This window comes from Macrosteles quadrilineatus, unplaced genomic scaffold, assembly GCF_028750875.1.
Source record: "Macrosteles quadrilineatus isolate MER2022 unplaced genomic scaffold, UCM_ALF_1.0 Scaffold_2__2_contigs__length_208266976, whole genome shotgun sequence".
Classification (NCBI taxonomy): domain Eukaryota; kingdom Metazoa; phylum Arthropoda; class Insecta; order Hemiptera; family Cicadellidae; genus Macrosteles; species Macrosteles quadrilineatus.
Window position 1 is genome coordinate 129,165,380 of NW_026542595.1, and position 19,778 is coordinate 129,185,157.

Genomic DNA, 19,778 nt, shown 5'->3' on the forward strand with positions numbered 1-19,778 from the left:
TGGCTCGATATGGGTTAGGTGGGACTGTGCTCAAAACACTAGACTCCTATCTTTGTGAGAGGAGCCAGATGGTGGCTATACAGGGGGCTCTCTCTGCTCCAGCTAAGATGGACCATGGTGTCCCGCAGGGATCGATATTGGGGCCTTCATTGTTCGTGATCCTAATGAATGACCTCGGTAGGAATGATGAAACCCTCCTATACGCCGATGACACAACCCTCTGTGGCAGGGGACAACACCCTCTTGAAGCGGCAGCTAAATCAGATGAACTGTTCAATAATATGCAATTAGCTGGTTTGGTTACAATGGCCTTATAAGCTAAATGAAGCCAAAACTCAAAAGCTTCAACTAACACTCAGCAAAACCTCTCCATCTCAAGACAGCCAGTAAAACTAATAGGGTTTGTCTTGGATCCCAAGTTACAATGGGACTCCCACGTTGATTATGTGTGCCTTAGGCTTAGGCGTGTAATTTTTCTTCTTAGAAAACTCAAACATCAAATCACGCAGAAGTACCTCATGACAATATACTTCTCATTATTCCATAGTCATATAAATTATGGAATCTTACTCTGGGGCCACTCATCAGGGTGTATCCGTATACTGAAGCTACAAAAACAAGCAATAAGAATTGTAACTGGACGTAAGATATCTCAGCCATGTAAACCCATCTTTAAACAACTTAACATATTGACAGTATACAACCAATATATATTCAGTTGCCTGCTTCATATAAAATCCAACTTGGCATCTGCATGAAAATAGAGGGGAACAGCATGATCACCATGATCACAACATAAGGGGGGCAAACAAACTCAACACAACTAGGTGTAGGCTAGCAATGACGAGAGATAGTTTCCCGCAGGTTGCTGTTAGATGTTCAATGCCCTGCCGAAACGTTTAGTAGACATTGAAGATAAGGTTTTTACCAAGAACTTAAAGGAACTTCTCCTAACAAACCCATTTTATTCAATTAATGGATGGAATTTTTGAAAACTCGACAACACTGTCGCTAGAATAAGCATCCACCGCCAATGCGCAGTCAGTATAGTCAGTATATTTTAAATATATGTTTATTTATTTGTAAATAGTAGTTTTGTAAGGGGTTTGACGCTATCTATCCGGCCCAGGCTGGTCAACGATGAAGAGGAGGTATTTAGGGTATTTATTTGGTTATATCGAGTAGGTATATTTTGGTGGCGGGTGGTTGCCTTTGACCGAAACACCAAAGTGGCGTTATCTTGATGGTGGCCACGGCCACCTTTAACCGGAGTTTAACTCCGGAGTTAAAGGTGGCCGTGTGGCGACTCAATTTTTGACACATTTTTTTCATACTATATTATTGTATAGCAATAATATACTGTATTATGTATTATTGTAAGTTTTCGAAATAAAATGTATAACAAATTAGATCACTGTGTTACATTATTTCTTATTAGTTCGTTTATCAAATACAATAATTAAGTAAAAACATAAATAATAATTTGTAATTTAATTTCTTTTGTAACGTAAAAATACTAATCACGAACACATGAATACTAACTTTCGCAGGTTAATTTATTTTCTTTATTTGAATACCATAAAAAATCAAGCACAAGCAAGGTTTCATAATCAATGGTTCAGACTCGAAGTCGTTTCGATTAATTGCTCTCCTTCGGCTTTCCTAAACTTGGTTGAGCGTAAGGTATTATTTTACATGTTTGTTTACATGCTTCCGGTTCCATAAAGCAGATGAAAATTTACCACCTCAATCTCAAAACCCAATTGAAGACATTACAGTAAGCGTATATTACTGTTGTTTCCTACTACATTTTTCTGTTTTATGTATTATGATACTAATCTTCTCAAAATTGCAATCAAGGTGGAAGAAAACTAACTCTTATTAATAATAGTGTGCTTGGTATTCAAGACAAAGCCAAGAAACTACTTAGGCCTAGGCCTACTACAATTCAACTATCCGGCAGAGGAAAAAAAGTAAGTTATGTATCCTAAGTGTAATACTTTAGTACTATTATTGGCTGCACTCATTTGAATGAAAATATTGATTATTCGATTGTTTCATTCGATATATATCGTTACCTGTGGCCCTTACCTAACTAACCAAACGATATATCGAATGAAACAATCGATTAATCGATTTATCGATCGATATTTTCAATCGAATGAGTAGGACCTAAAGTAAAGTGCAGCCCTATTATTTTTTTATCCATAGGTATCATTCTCGGTAAAACTTTAATATCCGACTTCATTCTTGAACATATGGTATCGATATGTTCTTATCGGGCTTATGGTATGCTAAGTTTTCTAGATTTGCTATTAAAATGATGAAATTGCCTAATTTGGTGTAACTTGCAATGTAGGGCCTACATTTCCTATAAAACTTAGCATGGTTGTTTTAAATAAGTTAACCTAAGTTAAAAATAACTAAAAAATAACTTATTAATATCCACAGCATCTAATTTACTGATTATTAAATTCATTATTAAATTCATAGGCATAACTTAGCATTCACATTTCGTTTCATGTCCCCAGTTGAATTAGGTCAGATTATGTACATGTAAGTAGACAATTTTATATACAGTTTGAATGGTTGACTTACTTCATTGAAATATTTATTTACTACAGGTTTCGTAATTAAAACAATTTACTTAGTTACTCTAGGGCCTTTTCATTACTTTACAGTGCCAGTACTTAAAATAAAAACTTTCTAATTTGTAGGCTTAATGATCGCATTTACAGAAAATAACGCGTCATCTCTCGCAGTACTTAAATCTGCTTGTTTTTGTTTAGAGTGTTAGGCCAATAAAAGCATTTGCGCTGTTGATTCCACCCATAGCCCAGTGGTTTGCATGTGATGCGCTATGGCCCTCGGAGATGATTGCGCCCCTCTCCACCTACCTTGAGGGTAATGTTTTTTCTCCTTGCGCCCTCAACAAACTTAAAACCTCTTGAACCCTTTGGCCCAGGCCCATCGGGCGCATTTATAAAAACGGCCCTCTACATATAGACAAGGAAGTTTTTAGCTAGTCAGGATATAGTGTTTAACTTATGGAGCGGTCAACTTTGGTATTGGGAGTGGATCGGTGGATGTTTAGGCTAATAACATTTGTGCAGTTTCAAGTTCTAGGTTAAGTTTGTAGTGTTACTTTACATATGGTTGAAATGAATTAGCGGTTCCCAATTATCTTATCATGGAACCCCATCATCATCCTGGATTTTTTAATGACCCAACAAAATAACAGCACTCTTGACTGGTAATCGTTAGGAACAGTTCATCTTCAACAATCACGCAAACTATGTAGTTAACGTCTACAATCGCAATACTAGTTTGAGATTTTCGTTCCAAATAATCCCAAAGTTATTTAAAATCCACCTTGAATCATGAATAATAATAGCCGTAATATTCAAGTGATTTTATATGCCGGTAGGTACCCTAGTTTAAAGCAAAAAATAACTGTTTAGTTGTGAATACACTGAAGATTCAAAAATGTCAGGTGCTACTGTATTTGTATCACCCTACCTGCCTGTTCGGGCAGAGAAAATTACCAAGTTTTTGGGCCTCAAAAACCTTGATGAATATCTTATTTTATATTCAACTGGGTTCCGCCATTGACTATATACCTGTTCCGTCCAAATTGATGCCGGGACACACCAGTTGGGAAATAAATACCTAACTGACATGATGTAATACCAACCTATTGGAATGAATGCATTTATGAAAGAATCGCTTCAGTAAAAACACAAAAAATATTAAAAGTCTTGGCTAATTTTGTTTTTGAATAATTGCCAATAATCACAGATCGTCCTATATTTGATTTTCCGTGTAAAGTAAAAGATCAGAATCACTGAACAAAATCAAGATGTTTCTCTACTCACGGGAGTCGCTGCGATTGTAAAAATCATCACCATTGTTGTCGTGCATGATAGATGATGGTGGATGTTGCCACGATTGCAATAATTTATCATTCTCTGAGCATGAACAACAATGGGACAACAATATAATGGTGGAGAATTTTGGGTGACTCTGGTTATAATACCGGGTGTACATAAAAGAATTAAACAACTTTGTACATCAATTTAACACACTCTATGTGTCCCACATCGGTTTGGTTGGTATCACTGGGTTATTAAACACCTCAAGTTTTTCCCTACACAGCTGACTGTTAACAATGCCAGTAATTTGGTAAAATTGTTATTTATTGATTTAGTCTGCTTGTATGCTAGAGTTTGAAAGAACTCGATCTGCTACCACTGTTTAACATCGTTTTCATGTACGCGTTATCATAGAGACCCTCCAAATAGAAAGTCACATTGGAAGTTATGGCCATGGGTTACTTAGAAATACCCCCGCCGCAGCAAACCTGCAGACTAAGCGAATTTCCATTGACCTGATTGGATTTACACTAAAATGCCTCCATAAAAATAGCACATTTATTTTCTATTTAAATAGAATTAGTTTAACAAGTACCTTAGGTTTGCTGCAACAGGGAGGGTAAAAAAGATTTTTTTATAAAATGATAATAGTTTAGTAAGAAATAAAAGTATTTTCAAAATCGATCAAAATATGTTCATAAACAAGCAAACTACAACAGTTGACTTATTCTCCATAAGAATAACATGGGAATTTTAAAATTACAATTTTTTTGAATTTTCTCCGTAACAATTAGGCGCATAATAACGCTTCAATATACTAAATTATTTGTTTTTTTAAGCTCTACAAAGTGGTTTAAAAAGAAATTGTGAAATTTTGTGTTTTAGCGGCAAAAATGGGAAAAACCTATTTTTACCCCATAAAACCCCCCATAAACCCCCGTTCCCATAGTCCTATCATGCTGGTTCGCGAACTCATTCAATGTTATCCCGCCTTACACCTTCAAACCAAATTTGATCAAAATCGGACAAAAATTACTCAAGTTATCGTGCGGATGGACACACATATATATATATATATATATATATATATATATATATATATATATATATATCTATATATAGATATATAAAAATTTGAACGAATGGTGTTTTTGGCCTCTGGGGACATCAAAATGAAAAAGTAAATCGGTCCCGGGCTTAGGTCTTACCATGAGACCTACGGTAATAGCTACTTCCCTATAGGGAAATTCGCTAAAAGGAAAGAGCTCCGGGAAAACAGCAATGTCTGATGATCAGGTTGAGTTAATCCGTGCAACGGTCCCGGAGGGTGGGTATGGAGCTTCGTCTTTAACGTTTGTATGCTTGTGGGGTTATGTCAAAGAGAGAGTTGTTGTACCTCCTTTGCCGTTGAATCTCTTTGGAGCTCAGGCATCGCATTACTGCTGCAGTACAAAATGTTGATGAGGCCACTCTTCAAAACGTTTGGTCAGAATTTGATTGTAGAATAGATGTCTGCTAAGCTCACAAGGTGGAGATATTGAACACTTATAATAAAGTTTCTAATGGTGTATGTTACTCTTTATAAGTCGGTAACACTTCACAGTAATTTTTAAACAAAGTTGTTTACCGGTGCTTCTTTTGTGTACACCCTGTGTTACAAATTGTTTGCTTTTGAGCCATGTCTTCAAGGCAGTGCTAGATTATTTAACTTCCAGTTTTTAATGGTTTGAGGCAAACTATCGTGGATGCTCAGAGGAATGTTTGGGTGGCAAGGTCTTTGAAAGTCCTATAAAAAGTAATGTCCTATGTTAGAATACCTCCATATTTCTACAAATATTTAATTTGTAATATAACCCAGTTTCAAGAACAGTTTGCGCATCAGGAATCAAAAACATCAGGAACTTCAAGGCAACACAAAACAAATAGGTAATACAAATATTTATCTATTGGGTACACTTATGGAGTGTCCAATTGGCTGTTGCATTCCATGATAGGATTATATTTATTTATTTTGTACATCACATTAAATCCAATAAATAGGTGGATTTCTCTTGGATATGCGATTTGTCAAATCAACAAAGTAAGAATTACAGATACAGAATTAGAAGCTACAGATCCAGCCACTATACATATTAGACGTGTGATCGTTGATGCAGTCTTCCTATTCAATCTAAATAACTCCCTTATCGACTGCCCTGATCTATTAACGAATATTGATCTTGCTGTACCTAGAGCGACATGCTCCAGAACCTCCTTCCAGCGTCGCTCCCAGCCGACACTTTTTGCCTACCACAGCGGCCTCTCCAGATTGCATTGACTGGGGAGCCAAATCGCTACGCTCATCGACTTCTTCTCTGGTACAACTGCCTCCTTCAGAAGTTGGGTCGGCGCTGTGCTGAGTGACGTTACGTGAAGGCTTTATTTACCTTGGTAGTGCCACTAATGGGCCACAAAAAAAAACCAAAAAGTTAAAGAAATGACCTGTTATTGGTATTGTTATTCTACATCTCTTGCTGTTTATTATCTGTTTATGCTGTTAATTGCTGTTTCATATTTATATTCACTGTTATTAATTATTATTGTATTTTTTCATATTTATTGTTGGTTGTTATTTCACATTTTTATCATCTCTGTTATACACTGACTCAATTCTATTCTAAATCTCTATTTTTGTTATACATTGTGATTTCTTGTTTCTTGTATCCATTTTGTTTTCAAATTCAAGTTTCAATCTACTTGTTTATTATTCTTTACTCATAAGACTGACTTGTCTGTACCATGAATATATTTATTATTGTAAAAATGGTGTTTACCGTTGGAAATAAATGAAATGAAGAATTAAGTCACATTATATAAGATGTAAGATTCAAAAGTAAGCTTGTGTTAATGTTAGGAACGATATTCAGGGCCAATTTAATGAATGGACAGGGTGGGCTCTGGTCAAGGGTCGTATGATATGTAAGACTTTGTCAATGATATGTAAATGTATCCTTATGGCAAATAAAGATTGATTGATTGATTGATTGATATGAGGTTTTAGGTGTGTTAGTTGCACAAGGAAGTCAAAAATTCCCCCTCAAATTAGATTGAAAGGGACACAATCATCTCTCAGGGCTCATTGTGCTTCACATGCAAACCGCTGGCTGCTGGCCTGAAGATATTGAGCTTAAAAAAATATATTGTATTTTTAAGTCAATAGCATTTTATTGTCCACGCAAGTGGCATTTTCAAAGAAGGAAATTAGTGTCAATTAGAGTGGCAAGTGGGATGCATATATGCCCACTAGACCCCCTTCCCTTCATTGTCGCTTTTGTTATTTTGTACAGTCATCTCAACAATTAGTTGCCGTTGGATAAATTTTATACCTAGCGTCAAGTGAGTTTCAGTGTTTTTGGGAGTCTCTTACTCATCTCTCCTACACCCAATCCTATTTGACGTACGTAATATATCACAAACGTTTGAAAGGGAAACCTGATCAAAACCCATCTGATTTTTGCGGTTGTGTCTGGGTTGGAACTTATCCCTACTTCTCTCACCAAAGTCTAGTGGAAACGGATAACCAGTTGAAAAGTTTTGCGTATAATTTCATGGGGTGCTACACAAAACTGTGGGATGTTGCAATAAATGCAAAATAAAAAACTGTCTGATGCAATAAAAAAATTGTGGTAAAATGTCAACCGTCCATAGAACACCCACACAGCTAGTCATCATTCTAAAAATAAATGTACAGGCCTTCATCAAAGCATTTTATATAATATTAATTTTTATAACATTAATGGTAATACTTTTTTGCAGATCCTCACTAACTATCCATTCCTCTTTGGGATACAGCAATGGATGATCTCGTATCCAGTGATATAATACCTGAGAAAGTTACCGATATACCAGTTGAAAACTGGTGCTGGACTAATGTGAGCTTGGATAAGTTCAACTTCTTGTGGACTATTTCCAACTTCAGTTACTGCAATCAGAAAACGGGAGAGCGTATTAATTCTCCATTGTTCAGTTCCAAATGTAACGATACAGAGAAATGGTTTTTAAGACTTTATCCAAGAGGAGCAGACGAAGAAAGCAAAAACTACATCTCAATTTATCTTTTTCTGGCTACATCTAAGAAACTGGAAGTGATGGCCCGTTTCAAGTTTTCAATTGTAAACGGCTTTGGAAAAGTCGTGAAAGAAATGGAAAGCCAGGGAAGGGCAGATATATTTGTTTACGAAAAAGGTTGGGGTTTCAGCAAGTTTATAAAGAGAGATACATTTTTTGATTTAGAAAATCAAGTTCTCAATGATGACAAGCTCACAATATTTTGTGAAGTAAGTATTGTCACTGCTCCTGTCAGTGTTTTTGGAAACAAGGAAATCAAATTCAAAGTCCCTGAACCTAAGTTGGAAGACGACTATGAGCAGCTTTTGTCAGATCACAGGTTTTCAGATGTCACCCTATCTGCTAATGGTAAGCAATTCAAAGCTCACAAAGCAATCCTTGCTGCTAGGAGCCGTGTATTCGCAGCAATGTTCGACCATTGCATGGAAGAAGGTCAGTTGAATCATGTTACTATTAAAGATGTTGATCATGCAACTTTAGGTGAACTGTTGCGTTTCATTTATTCAGGAAGAGTAAAAGACATCAACAAAATAGCATTCGACCTCCTCGCAGCAGCGGACAAATATGACTTAAAGAGGCTTAAAATCATGTGTGAGGAAACCTTGTACAAGAGCATATCGTTTGATAATGTTCTTGATATTCTAATACTGGCCGATCTTCACTCGGCGGTAAATTTGAAATCACAAGCAATTAAGTTTGTGTGTGAGCATGCAAAAGACATCATAAACACGGAAGGATGGAATTTTATGGTGAAGTCTCATCCCCATTTGTTTACCGAAGCTTTTGCTTTTCTGTCTGGCAAAGAAGTTTTCTTTTCACCTCCTCTTGCCAAGCGGATTAAGCACTGGATTAGTAATTACTTCAAATGCCAGATTCGATAACTAGAATATATTTTAGAGTCTAGCCTATATGTAATACAACACAATTTATGGGCAGCCCTTCTGTTAGGTATGTTAGGTACAGATGTAATAGAACTGTTACCGTGGTGTTAATTAATAAAATGAATGTAAAGTAACATGTTTAGTGTAATTACTGAATCAAATCCAAAATAACATTTTAGCGAATTTCCCTATAGGGAAGTAGCTATTACCGTAGGTCTCATGGTAAGACCTAGGCCCGGGACGGATTTACTTTTTCATTTTGATGTCCCCAGAGGCCAAAAACACCATTCGTTCAAATTTTTATATATGTATATATATATATCTATATATATATATATATTTTAATTTAGGTGTTCACTTATTAGGGCTGCTGATATATTAAATATTTAAGTAAATAAGTACAACTGAGCACCCTGAATATTATATTTTAATATTCAGGGTGCTCAGTTGTACTTATTTACTTAAATATTTAATATATATATATATATATATATATATATATATATGTGTCCATACGCACGATAACTTGAGTAGTTTTTGTCCGATTTTGATAAAACTTGGTTTGAAGGTGTAAGGCGGGATAAACTTGAACGAGTTCGCGAACCAGCATGATCGGACTATGGGAACGGGGGTTTATGGGGGGTTTTATGGGGTGAAAATAGGTTTTTCCCATTTTTGAACCAAAACCATAAAATTTAGCAATTTCTTTCCAAACCATTTTGTAGAGCTTAAAAAAACAAATAATTTAGTATATTGAAGCGTTATTATGCGCCTAATGGTTACGGAGAAAATTCCAAAAAACTGTATATTTAAAATCCCCATGTTATTCTTATGGAGAATAAATAAACTGTTGTCGTTTGCTTGTTTATGAACATATTTTGATCAAATTTGGAAAATGTATTCATTTCATACTAAACTATTAACATTTTACAAAAAAAACCTTTTTACCTTCCCTGTTGCAGCAAACCTAAGTACTCGTTAAACTAATGCTATTTAAATAGGGAATAAAAGTGATATTTTTAAGGAGACATTTTATTGACGTAGATTTTTGTGGGCTTCACTCACCTTTATTTTTGTTTGTGATGTCCGGGACTCGTCAAAACACACATAAACACACATATATACAACACAAAATCGTCCACGGCATCAAGGTCCGACGTTTCGCGGAACTCGAAACAACGTTCCGCTTCTTCAGGGTATCAATAAACTATTTTTAGCCCGCACGCGGGTCGAATGCCTAACCACGACCGTGGATGTGTGTTTTGACGAGTCCCGGACATCACAAACAAAAATAAAGGTGAGTGAAGCCCACAAAAATCTACGTCAATAATAACACCTCGCCTAAAGGCATGTCGTTCAAAAACAGGAGACATTTTAGTGTAAATCCAATCAGGCAAATGGAAATTCGCTTAGTCTGCAGGTTTGCTGCGGCGGGGGTATTTTTATATAAACTACTATTACTGCAAGTTAATTTTTATTTTACTCAACCAAGTATGTGTGTATTGCATTTAGAAATCAATTTCATTATTTTAGTTTGTAATTAAATACCTTTGTAAGATGCAAATCGTTGATAAGATTAAAACATTAGAATAATTAGATTTAATAATCGAGTAATGTTTTATGGTTTTAAATTCAGTATTTTGTTTTAGTCTGTAAATTTTATAATTTTAATAAAACTTCTGTAGTGTTTTGAGTTTTCTCAGTCATTGAATCCTTTTTACTTTTACAAAGCAGAAATACAGTAAATTATATAAAATAATTTCAAAAAATAGTTTTTGTGTGATGTAGTACATGAACATCTTGTAAATTATGATACAATGTGGTGTTTATATAATTTGTTAAGCTATATTAAATAAATTTTAACCCTTTATGGAGATAGTTGCATTTTGAAATCTTGAAAACAGAATGTGTACTGTATGGTTTAATTTTAAATTAATAAATTTATTGTTATACACAGTTGTGGCTCCAAGATGGATTCTCAACAGGGGGGGGGGGCTCACCTCATCTCCTTACTTGATAATACCATAATACATATTTATTGATTAAAAGGGTACAGTACATGCTTAGAGTATTTTCTTTCAATATCAAATTAATCACAAATAAATAGCAATTTTTTTATGAATACGGTTTCTAAAATCCTACAGCTTTTGGGAGGGACCTAATTTGAACTAAATTAGCGCGCATTGGAAAGTTAAAACTCTGGAATATGATAATGGCACTAAGAGCTCTTTAAATTTCGAAATACATTGTACAATAAAAAAAATATATTTTCATTAAATATTTGTTATCTTTTATCGTTATTAAATATATGTCATGCCAGATGTTTTGAAGAATTAATTTAGTGAATTACGATGACAGAATGGACAAATAAGAAGAAACTTGCCTCAATGTTGTATTGACTTGTAGAGCAGATCTAACTTTTGTCAAGAATTATACCTAAATATTTGGAGACTATTAAGATAATTTAAACATTATATTGAAGGGAAATGGCGTCACTGGTCTTACTGTTTATCACTCACATTGAAACACTACTTTCATAAAGAACTGTATTCTAAACCATCACCTCATATATTCACAAATCTTACATTGAAGACACTGTTTGATTGTATACTAGTGTACATGTTGCTCGAAATCGAGCAATTGCAAAGAAGTAAAGTAGTTATTTAAAAACAAATAACTTATTTAAAAACGAATAAAAGTCATAATTTCCAATCAGTTTAAAAGACAACTCATAGATTAAGTACCTAACAGTTCTATATAATAAACATTTCTCGTAAATATTTGATCATTTTTCATAAGCTGATATGGTTTTTAGTGTACTGTATTCTACAAATGTTTCCCACTTAAGCCGCATTAGGTTGCCCATGCCCATGTTGATTTTCGTCAATGATATTGTAGTCAGCATGGTACTACCCATTGTCGCCAGTACGTTACTTTACAAATTTTAGTCATTTTTTGTAGTACGGTAATAAAATTTTGTTTACATTACTTAAGAACTACCTGATTTTCTGCATAACCTCTCTGTTGCAATTTTATTTGCTTCAATTGGCATTAATTTGGCTTGTTACTATTATAAAGTAAGTTATATTTACCTTAAAAAAATTCAGAATTGAAAGGGTTCAGATTGTTTTTTGTTTCCCTTGAATGTGAATAACAATGTGAATAATGCGAATCCTTCAATGAAAGTTGTATTAGGTAAGGTTTCTTGGATGTAGTAATATTATTTTAAAATAACTTGAATTTTATGAGAGCATATATTTAATATCCTTGATGTACCAGTTTAATTCAGCCTTAGAGGGGTTTCCTTTGCCAAACATTATAAAGTTAAGTCCGTGTTTCCTACAAAAAAGTAGCACTTCAGCTAACATCCTTGTTTATTGTTTGTGGGAATCTTCATATTGTAGGTGTTCTTCATTATATAGGATGATAACAATAGTAGTTTTTTTTATTTAATCTCTGTTTCTTCTACTTGGTGGCGTTCTATTACTTTCCTATGTTTCCATGGTCAACAAATCGGTTCTTTCAATGATTGCTCAAGAATTACAGTATCCTGTCAATTAATTTTTCTTATTTGGTAAAATATATCAAATTGCCCTGGCTTAAAATATATCAATTTTTTACATTGTAATATGTACGAACTTAAATTAAAATAGTAAATATTTAATTTCAACAAAATCAGTAAATGTACCCAATGCGTTTCGTTGAATTGAAAAATAAATAACAGCAACTAAATTATACAGCTGATTAAAATGTAAAAAATTATGTTCTTCATAAGGATAATATGGGAACTTTCAAAGCCACTGGGGCAGAGCCAAAGGGACTTTTTCAAAAATGTAAGGCCAGTTTGCAAATCTATGTGACACGCTCTTTCGATTGAGACGTCAATGGATAAAATCGCGTCGGCGATGGTGCGATTGGATTCCTCACCCCCAAAAATAGGGGATATTCATTATTTTTGTACTGCTTTAACGACATATTCTCCAAAGCTATATACATTTAATAAAAGGGGGGGGAGGGTCTGCCCCTAACAGGACAAGGGGGAAGTATAAGTGTTAAAAAAGGATGTATTTGTATGGAGGATAATATAATAAATAAATGCAGATGGAAAACAATATATTTTATTCAAAGAATATCTTTCCCCCCTTGTAATTAGAGAGGGGGAAGGGGTCGTAGGGGGACGGCGATGGTCCCATCGAATTCCTCGCCCCAAAAATAGGAGGGGTATATGGTTTATACTGCTGTAGATACAAAACTGGAGAAAACCCCTGAAAGGGATCAAATGTTTGAAAAAATTTCCCCGTATAGGGATAAATAACGTTTAAAAATTCCCACTCCCCAGAGCCATACACCTACCATTGTTTCAATGTTGACTTAGAGAACATATAGGATAGTTCATTGAACTTTTATTATTTAATCAGCTGCAAGATCATCAGCAGGTAGATTTTTGATAGCTCGAAACTGGAGTAAGCTGTCATTTACTTTGAATTTCCTATCCTTTCAAGTATAGTACTCTAAAAATAATACACTTAAACATTTTACGAGTACTCATATTTCCGAGTAACATCAAAAACATAACTCTTGTCCAAAAAATATACAATATTCCAAGTATTCTAATATTCCACATTGTGTTTCCAAGTCCTGACATATCCGAGCAGTACAGAGAAAAAACGGACTTTTCTTCTGTGATAGAACGCTTAAAGTAGTAGAAATTTGATGCTGATGGTTATATCAAGTGTCGGGATTGGTTTATACAATTCATCTCTTTGGGAGATATATTTGCTCTTTATGGATGATGTTTCTATATTTGGGCTCATTCGTTGATTGAGGGCCAAAGGACAAAGTGTTTCATAAATCATGATGTATTTAGGAATAAAAGAATGGTTAGTTGCGAGTTTGCTCGTGGCGTGCCTCTGGGGTCAGTCCTCGGTCCGGTGTTGTTCCTTGTCTTTGTGAACGATCTTCTATCAATTGTAAATTCTGGAAACATTTCTCTGCTTGCTGATAATACGTCGCTCTCGGTTTCTGATCAAAATTTCGATGAACTCGAAATAAAGGCCTTTTTGCAAGCGAGCTCCATGATGCAGTGGTTTGAGGACAACTCATTGAGTCTAAATGTCAGAAAAACTGAATTTGTAAATTTTTCTATAAGTTCAGCTGGGGGAAAAAAAAACAATTTCCTTTTGAATTATGTTGAGCTCGAGGCAACTGATCAGGTTAAGTTCTTGGGATTGGTGCTCGATAGAAACATGCGCTTTCATTCCCATATTGACACTGAGTGTAGAAGGATTTCTTCGGGAATCTTTCTTCTCCGCCAACTTTCTAAGTTTGCAAAATGTGATGTTCTAATTACAGCATATTATGGAGTGATTTTCCCTCACCGACTCCAGAAGAGGGCAGTTAGGGCAGTCTTTGGTTTGAAAAGAAGAACATCTTGCAGACAATACTTTATTTCATCACAAATTTTAACATTTCCCTCAATATACATTTTGGAAACTTTGATTCTCATAAAAAAACTTACACCAATATCAATCTTCACTTACACATCCCTATTCACTACGTAACAATTCTCATCTTAAATTGCCATCTCATTCAACTACATTTTTCAAGAGACACTTTCATTACAATGGCATTAAACTTTTTAATCTCCTCCCTCCCTCCCTTCAGCTGGAGTCGGACTTGAACAGCTTTAAAAAGCAAATAAAAAAAATACTCTTGGCCAAGGGTTACTACAGTGTTCGAGATTGTGTCGCTGATGGGTTTAGTTAGTTAGTTTTTTTGTTGAAAGAAGTATAATTGGTATAGTTTTATTGAAGCACCATTGTCTATTGTTTATTTTAATTTTAGTTCTAAGCTATTAATTGACATGACCAATGCAAATTTTATATTTTGTTATTTTGGTTTAATAAATGAGTTATGAGAGTTATGAGAGGTTTTCTAGTCCGATTCTGGAAATGTATCCAGTTCATTCTGGACCGTATCGTCTTTTGAAACCAAATGCCTTAATCACAATTAGCAGTTGGATGGCTTAGATTACAAAAAATGTCGATTATAATAAAGACGAGACTGATCAGGATCATTTTAAAACTGTCAGTGAAATTGCGGAATCTAAGGTCATGTTTCAAACCTTCCTTACAAAGAAATATTATATCACGTGGTAATAAACAACTTTCCCAAAGCAGATTATTGCACATATCCGGTATACCTCAATTCTCCATATCCTTGTCCCCCAACAGTTCAGATTTTCTGAATTTGGCTGTTTTTGAATGTGGTAACCCAACCCTCCCCTTAAAAAAGTGATAATTGCACAGAGTACCTATAGGTTACCAATGTGTGTTAAAACAGTGCAAACCAATATTGCTATTAAATAAAGTCAAGAGGAAAATACAAATCAATTATTAATACATTAATTCAAACCCAAAATCCTATCCAGACTTACGACTAAATAACTTACTTCAGTAGTAATTCAAATTGCTAACAACTCATTCTAGTTTTATTTTGCATGTCTGAAAACACACTGCTTCATCTCTGACGTCCATAGTAACGATAGATTTTGTGAATGATATCAACATCAAATCCAGCAACTGTCATAAATAATTTGTAAACGATATCAACTGCACTTATCATACTTGCGTATTAGTAAAAAAAAAACTGTTTGTTAGTCATAATAAGAAGAATAAAACTATTCGGCTATCCTGATAAAACATTCTGAACAATTTATAGAATACCGTACCTTTATACCTAACGATTATCTTAGGTATCTTATTTTAGTGGTTAATCAAACATTTCCGTAATAGCCTATTAGAGACGTCAATAAATTCTCATAGGCCAATAGCTTGTTGGGGGAGGGAGTAGGATTACAGTAAACAGCTGATCAACAATGTAACCTGTGTGTGGAGGGGATCACCTGGTCAATACAGACACTTTGGCGCGAATCTCCGTGTCGGCTCATGGACCTTAACTTGTGGGTGAGTGATGTCGACTTATGTTTTTATCATTTAAAAAGTAAACTTTAAACACATTTTCACATGCATTAAACATTCTTCGTTTAGGTTCGTGGTGCGTTGTAACATTATTTTTCACGAGTACCGTAAGTTTGCTAAATAGTTCATAAGGCAACAAAATTTGAGAAACATTAAGTAATGAATTTAAATAATTTATCTTAATAGGCCTAAGTAGGTAAAATTAAAATATAAGATATAGTTTTAATTCAATTTGCACATGTCATAAAAATGTTTTGGCTCAGACTTTTCAATTCACTCAAATAAAAATCGAATTAAATTCAAACTCTAATTGGTTTTAAAATGTACTGGAAGGAATTTACGTTTTAGTTTTAATGAAATCAGAGAGGAAATCTCGTGAATTTAGAGCATGTTGTATCACAATAAATTATTTATTTATTTATAAGAGCTATTATTAGTTTCTTATAAGTATTTATTTTAAGTAAATTTTGGTAATTACAAGTAGGCCTACTGCTCATGATTTAAAAACAGTTTAAGTTGATGAATTTATTATTGTATATTTGGTTCGTTCATTACTATTCAAGCGAAGTAAAACGTACTTTTTACTCAATGTACATTTACAATAGTGGCTCTAGACAGCTGGACACATCCAAGGACGTTTAAATAAATCGATGTTACTTCTTTTGCCCTCTGCAACCCTAGCAATGTCTCTGATGAAAAATCGTTTCCGGTGTCTTTGCTTAGCGATTGGCGAGTTTTAGATAATCGGTTGGTTAAAAATAAACATAAAATCACACATTTTTTGAATTTTTAACAAAACGTACAGCAAATATAGATATATAAAATTACTCAATGTTTAGGGAATGAAATGCTGAATTCAGTACTAATAGAAATAATTATGTAGAAAATTAATGACAGAATTAATTTTGGATTTGTTTTTATCACTTTTACTTCACTTTTACTTTTAGAAAGTATTGTTATCGTCAAAATGTTCGAGTTTGAGTTTAGTGTAGACATATCCACCCGAACCCAAAAAAGGGGATTTCGAAGTGATGTCCCTCTGTGTGTGTGTGTCTGTATGAATGGATGTGTACAGAGCTACAGACCACACATGTAGTCCGATTTTGATGAAATTTGTTCCTAAGTCCGTGGTATCTCCAGGCGTATTTTTTTTATTTTGATTTTTAACGGGGATTTTTCATAAAAACCCATAAAGTAAAAGAAAATAGGATTTGCTAAACAATTTCCCGAACGATTTTGATAAAAATTTAGTATGTTATAGTCCTTTAAATTCTGAACAAAATGGTACAAATCTCATTTCCGTAAAAAATGCCGTTTAAAATCTATTGTAACTTTTTTATTTTCCCATAAAAACACCATATAATAACAAAAATACGGATTTTAGGAAAAAGCCAGTTTTGTTAAAAATTTATGTGTTATGGTCCTTATAATTCTAAACAAAATAGTGGACTTTCTGTAACAATTATGTTACGGTTCAACAGTTATTGCAACTTTAGCGATTTTACCCTATAAAATTATCATAGTTTCTCCCACCATGATAAAAGTTGTTGACAAGCTTATGGGAGAACGTATGTATCAAATTGCTGATACCGTTTATTATATTTTTAAGTTCGCCAAACACAGATGGTTAGCAGGCTTAGTCAGAAGGATGATTAGGTCCCTTATGATGGATGACATTGGCAATAGGATTACAGATAAGTTGGAATGACCCGTCTGGTTGATTAATATCGTCCCTTTGAAGTTGAATTAAGTAGATTAAAAATTAGGTCCTTTTTTTAAAGAATCGTTATCTATAACTACACTGCAGAGTAGTATACATTTCATTAATTTGTTTAAGTTGTTGTTTTTGAGAATAACTATTTCAATTCTTATACCAGCTATCAAATTCAGCCACATAAAACTGAAAAGACAACGAATTGTAAACTATGTATCAATAATAATCATAGTAAGAAAAAGTAATTGTACAAAAATACGAAAAAAGTACGAAATAATAGAAAATAAAAATAAATAGTGGAACACTTAATGAGAAGCTCATTTAATAATGGGACATGTTAAAACTTGCTAGGCCTACAACTGGTAAATTTATATCTGAATTCTTGAAAGTCAATAATATATCGCAATATTTGAAAAATAATTCCCATAAAACATAATGCAATAAAATACCCCTGACATGAAAAACGCGCAAAACAATTCAATATTTTAAACTGAATATTGAAAAATTACTATAGTAAAATAAATTATACAGTCCACAGCACAGCCACCCATGCCCAGTATAGTTGAAATAACATTAGTGTAAAGAGTATCTATGTTTGCTGCTAATTGGCACACAAGAATAGTTATTCCGATAAAATCTTTCAAACGTACACTAATATTCGTCGTATTCATGGAGCTATATTCACAAGCAAGTAATCCATAGCTACTATGTTAGGCTACTTAGCACAAAAATGACAATTAACATTAGATTTATGATTATTCTTTTATTAAAAGCGTGCAATGCAAATCTGACATGCTCAATTGTTTGTATTTTGTTCTAATTTAATATTGAATATTTTATCAAAATTGAAACAAATATTTTAAGACAGGATATCGTTCCTATTCGGACGCAATTAATGCACTTAATCGCAGTTCTTGGCTTCTGGAGACTTTTTACTAAATGTATAAAATATTTAATATTTTATACAATCATATTTGAAATTAAATATGTTTTTAAGTACAAAAAATAAATAATTTACTGGCCAAAGTACCATGTATGACACACATTATATTAGGGATTTTCGGAAGCACATAAAATACATTTTAGCCATCGATTATAGAACGATTGATATAACATAACTTAATCATCCTCCGGGCAAACTCAATTCCAGTCGCTCAACGCAGCATGTTAACGTTTGGCTAGGAACCACGGGTTTTAACTGAGCTGAATAAAACTAGATACGTTAAAAATGTGTATAGCAAAGAGTTTTGTGGCCAATTCTTTCTGGTCGACCATGGCTTTGGTAGCAACCCCATTCCTTGTACCGTAATGTTGGAAATGTTGTTTATTAAATAGTATAAGACACAGACTCTGTATTGAATAACTCTTCCAGTTTTGTAGGATTTGTAAAATGTTCTATTTTTGATTTGTCTTAGACTAGGCCATAACATGGACTATATTATGTTTTATCTATGGCCATACTGAGCCACCATATAGAGGTTTACTGCTATGTAAAGTAACTCGCACCAATTTCCACACCTCTACTTATTAGATTCAATTCAACATTAAACATTATTTAACAAATAAGTTCTAAATACAGAATGGAGTATTGTATTGTATAGTACAATCCAAATGATATACTTGTATAATTCTATTTTGGTTGATTAAATAATAAAAGCACATATAGTGATAATGATTTCGGACACAAACACTAAAACTGAAAGCAGTAGCAAAACCAGACAGTACATCCAGCTTCGGACTGTATGAGTATAATGGAATTCCGCCATAACAGTTAGGGCAACAGAATGTTGTTATTTTGGAAAATAAACAAGAAATACATTAGGACGACTCTTTTTCCCAATGTCATCCAAGCAATAATAATCTTGTTAAGATTTGTGATCGCCCTTTCCACTACGTTTTTTGGTTACAGGAATTAAATAAATAATTGGCAAATAAATGTGTAGCACGGTAAAGTTATAATCTTTCTTCGTTGATCGACGATTGTTTTTAAACATTAAGATTGCTTTCAATTCGAATACAAAGTTATTGTGAATACATTTCATAATTGGAATCGTGAAGAATCATCATTTACTTCTTTCACAACATAGTATGGCTACTTTTCACCCTATATGGAGTAATCATTGTTATCGTCAAAATTATCGAGTTTTGAGTTTTAGGTAAAAATATCCATTTGGGGAATCCTGAACAAAAAAACTTAAAACAAATATACATTATTTAGTATGTC

General features: G+C 33.8%; 2 protein-coding genes across 2 annotated transcripts in view; both read left to right on the forward strand.

Annotated features, from left to right (window-relative positions):
* Window positions 1-1,850: 1,850 nt before the first annotated feature.
* LOC128987578 (speckle-type POZ protein B-like) lies at window positions 1,851-8,955 on the forward strand. The gene is made up of 2 exons (XM_054408502.1): window positions 1,851-1,973; window positions 7,668-8,955. The coding sequence occupies exon 2, from the start codon at window positions 7,706-7,708 to the stop codon at window positions 8,858-8,860; it is 1,155 nt and encodes a 384-aa protein (XP_054264477.1). The 5' UTR covers window positions 1,851-1,973; window positions 7,668-7,705; the 3' UTR covers window positions 8,861-8,955.
* Window positions 8,956-15,751: 6,796 nt separating this feature from the next.
* Window positions 15,752-19,778, forward strand: part of LOC128986546 (protein lethal(3)malignant blood neoplasm 1) — a 36,646-nt gene continuing 32,619 nt past the window's right edge. Inside the window, 1 exon segment of the mRNA XM_054406970.1 lies at window positions 15,752-15,825. Within this exon segment, the coding sequence (XP_054262945.1) occupies window positions 15,808-15,825 (18 nt within the window). The 5' untranslated portion in view covers window positions 15,752-15,807.

What these genes read in the sequence shown, in the direction of transcription:
- LOC128987578 (XM_054408502.1), top strand. Translation starts at nt 7,706, where the DNA reads ATGGATGATCTCGTATCCAGTGATATAATACCTGAGAAAGTTACCGAT.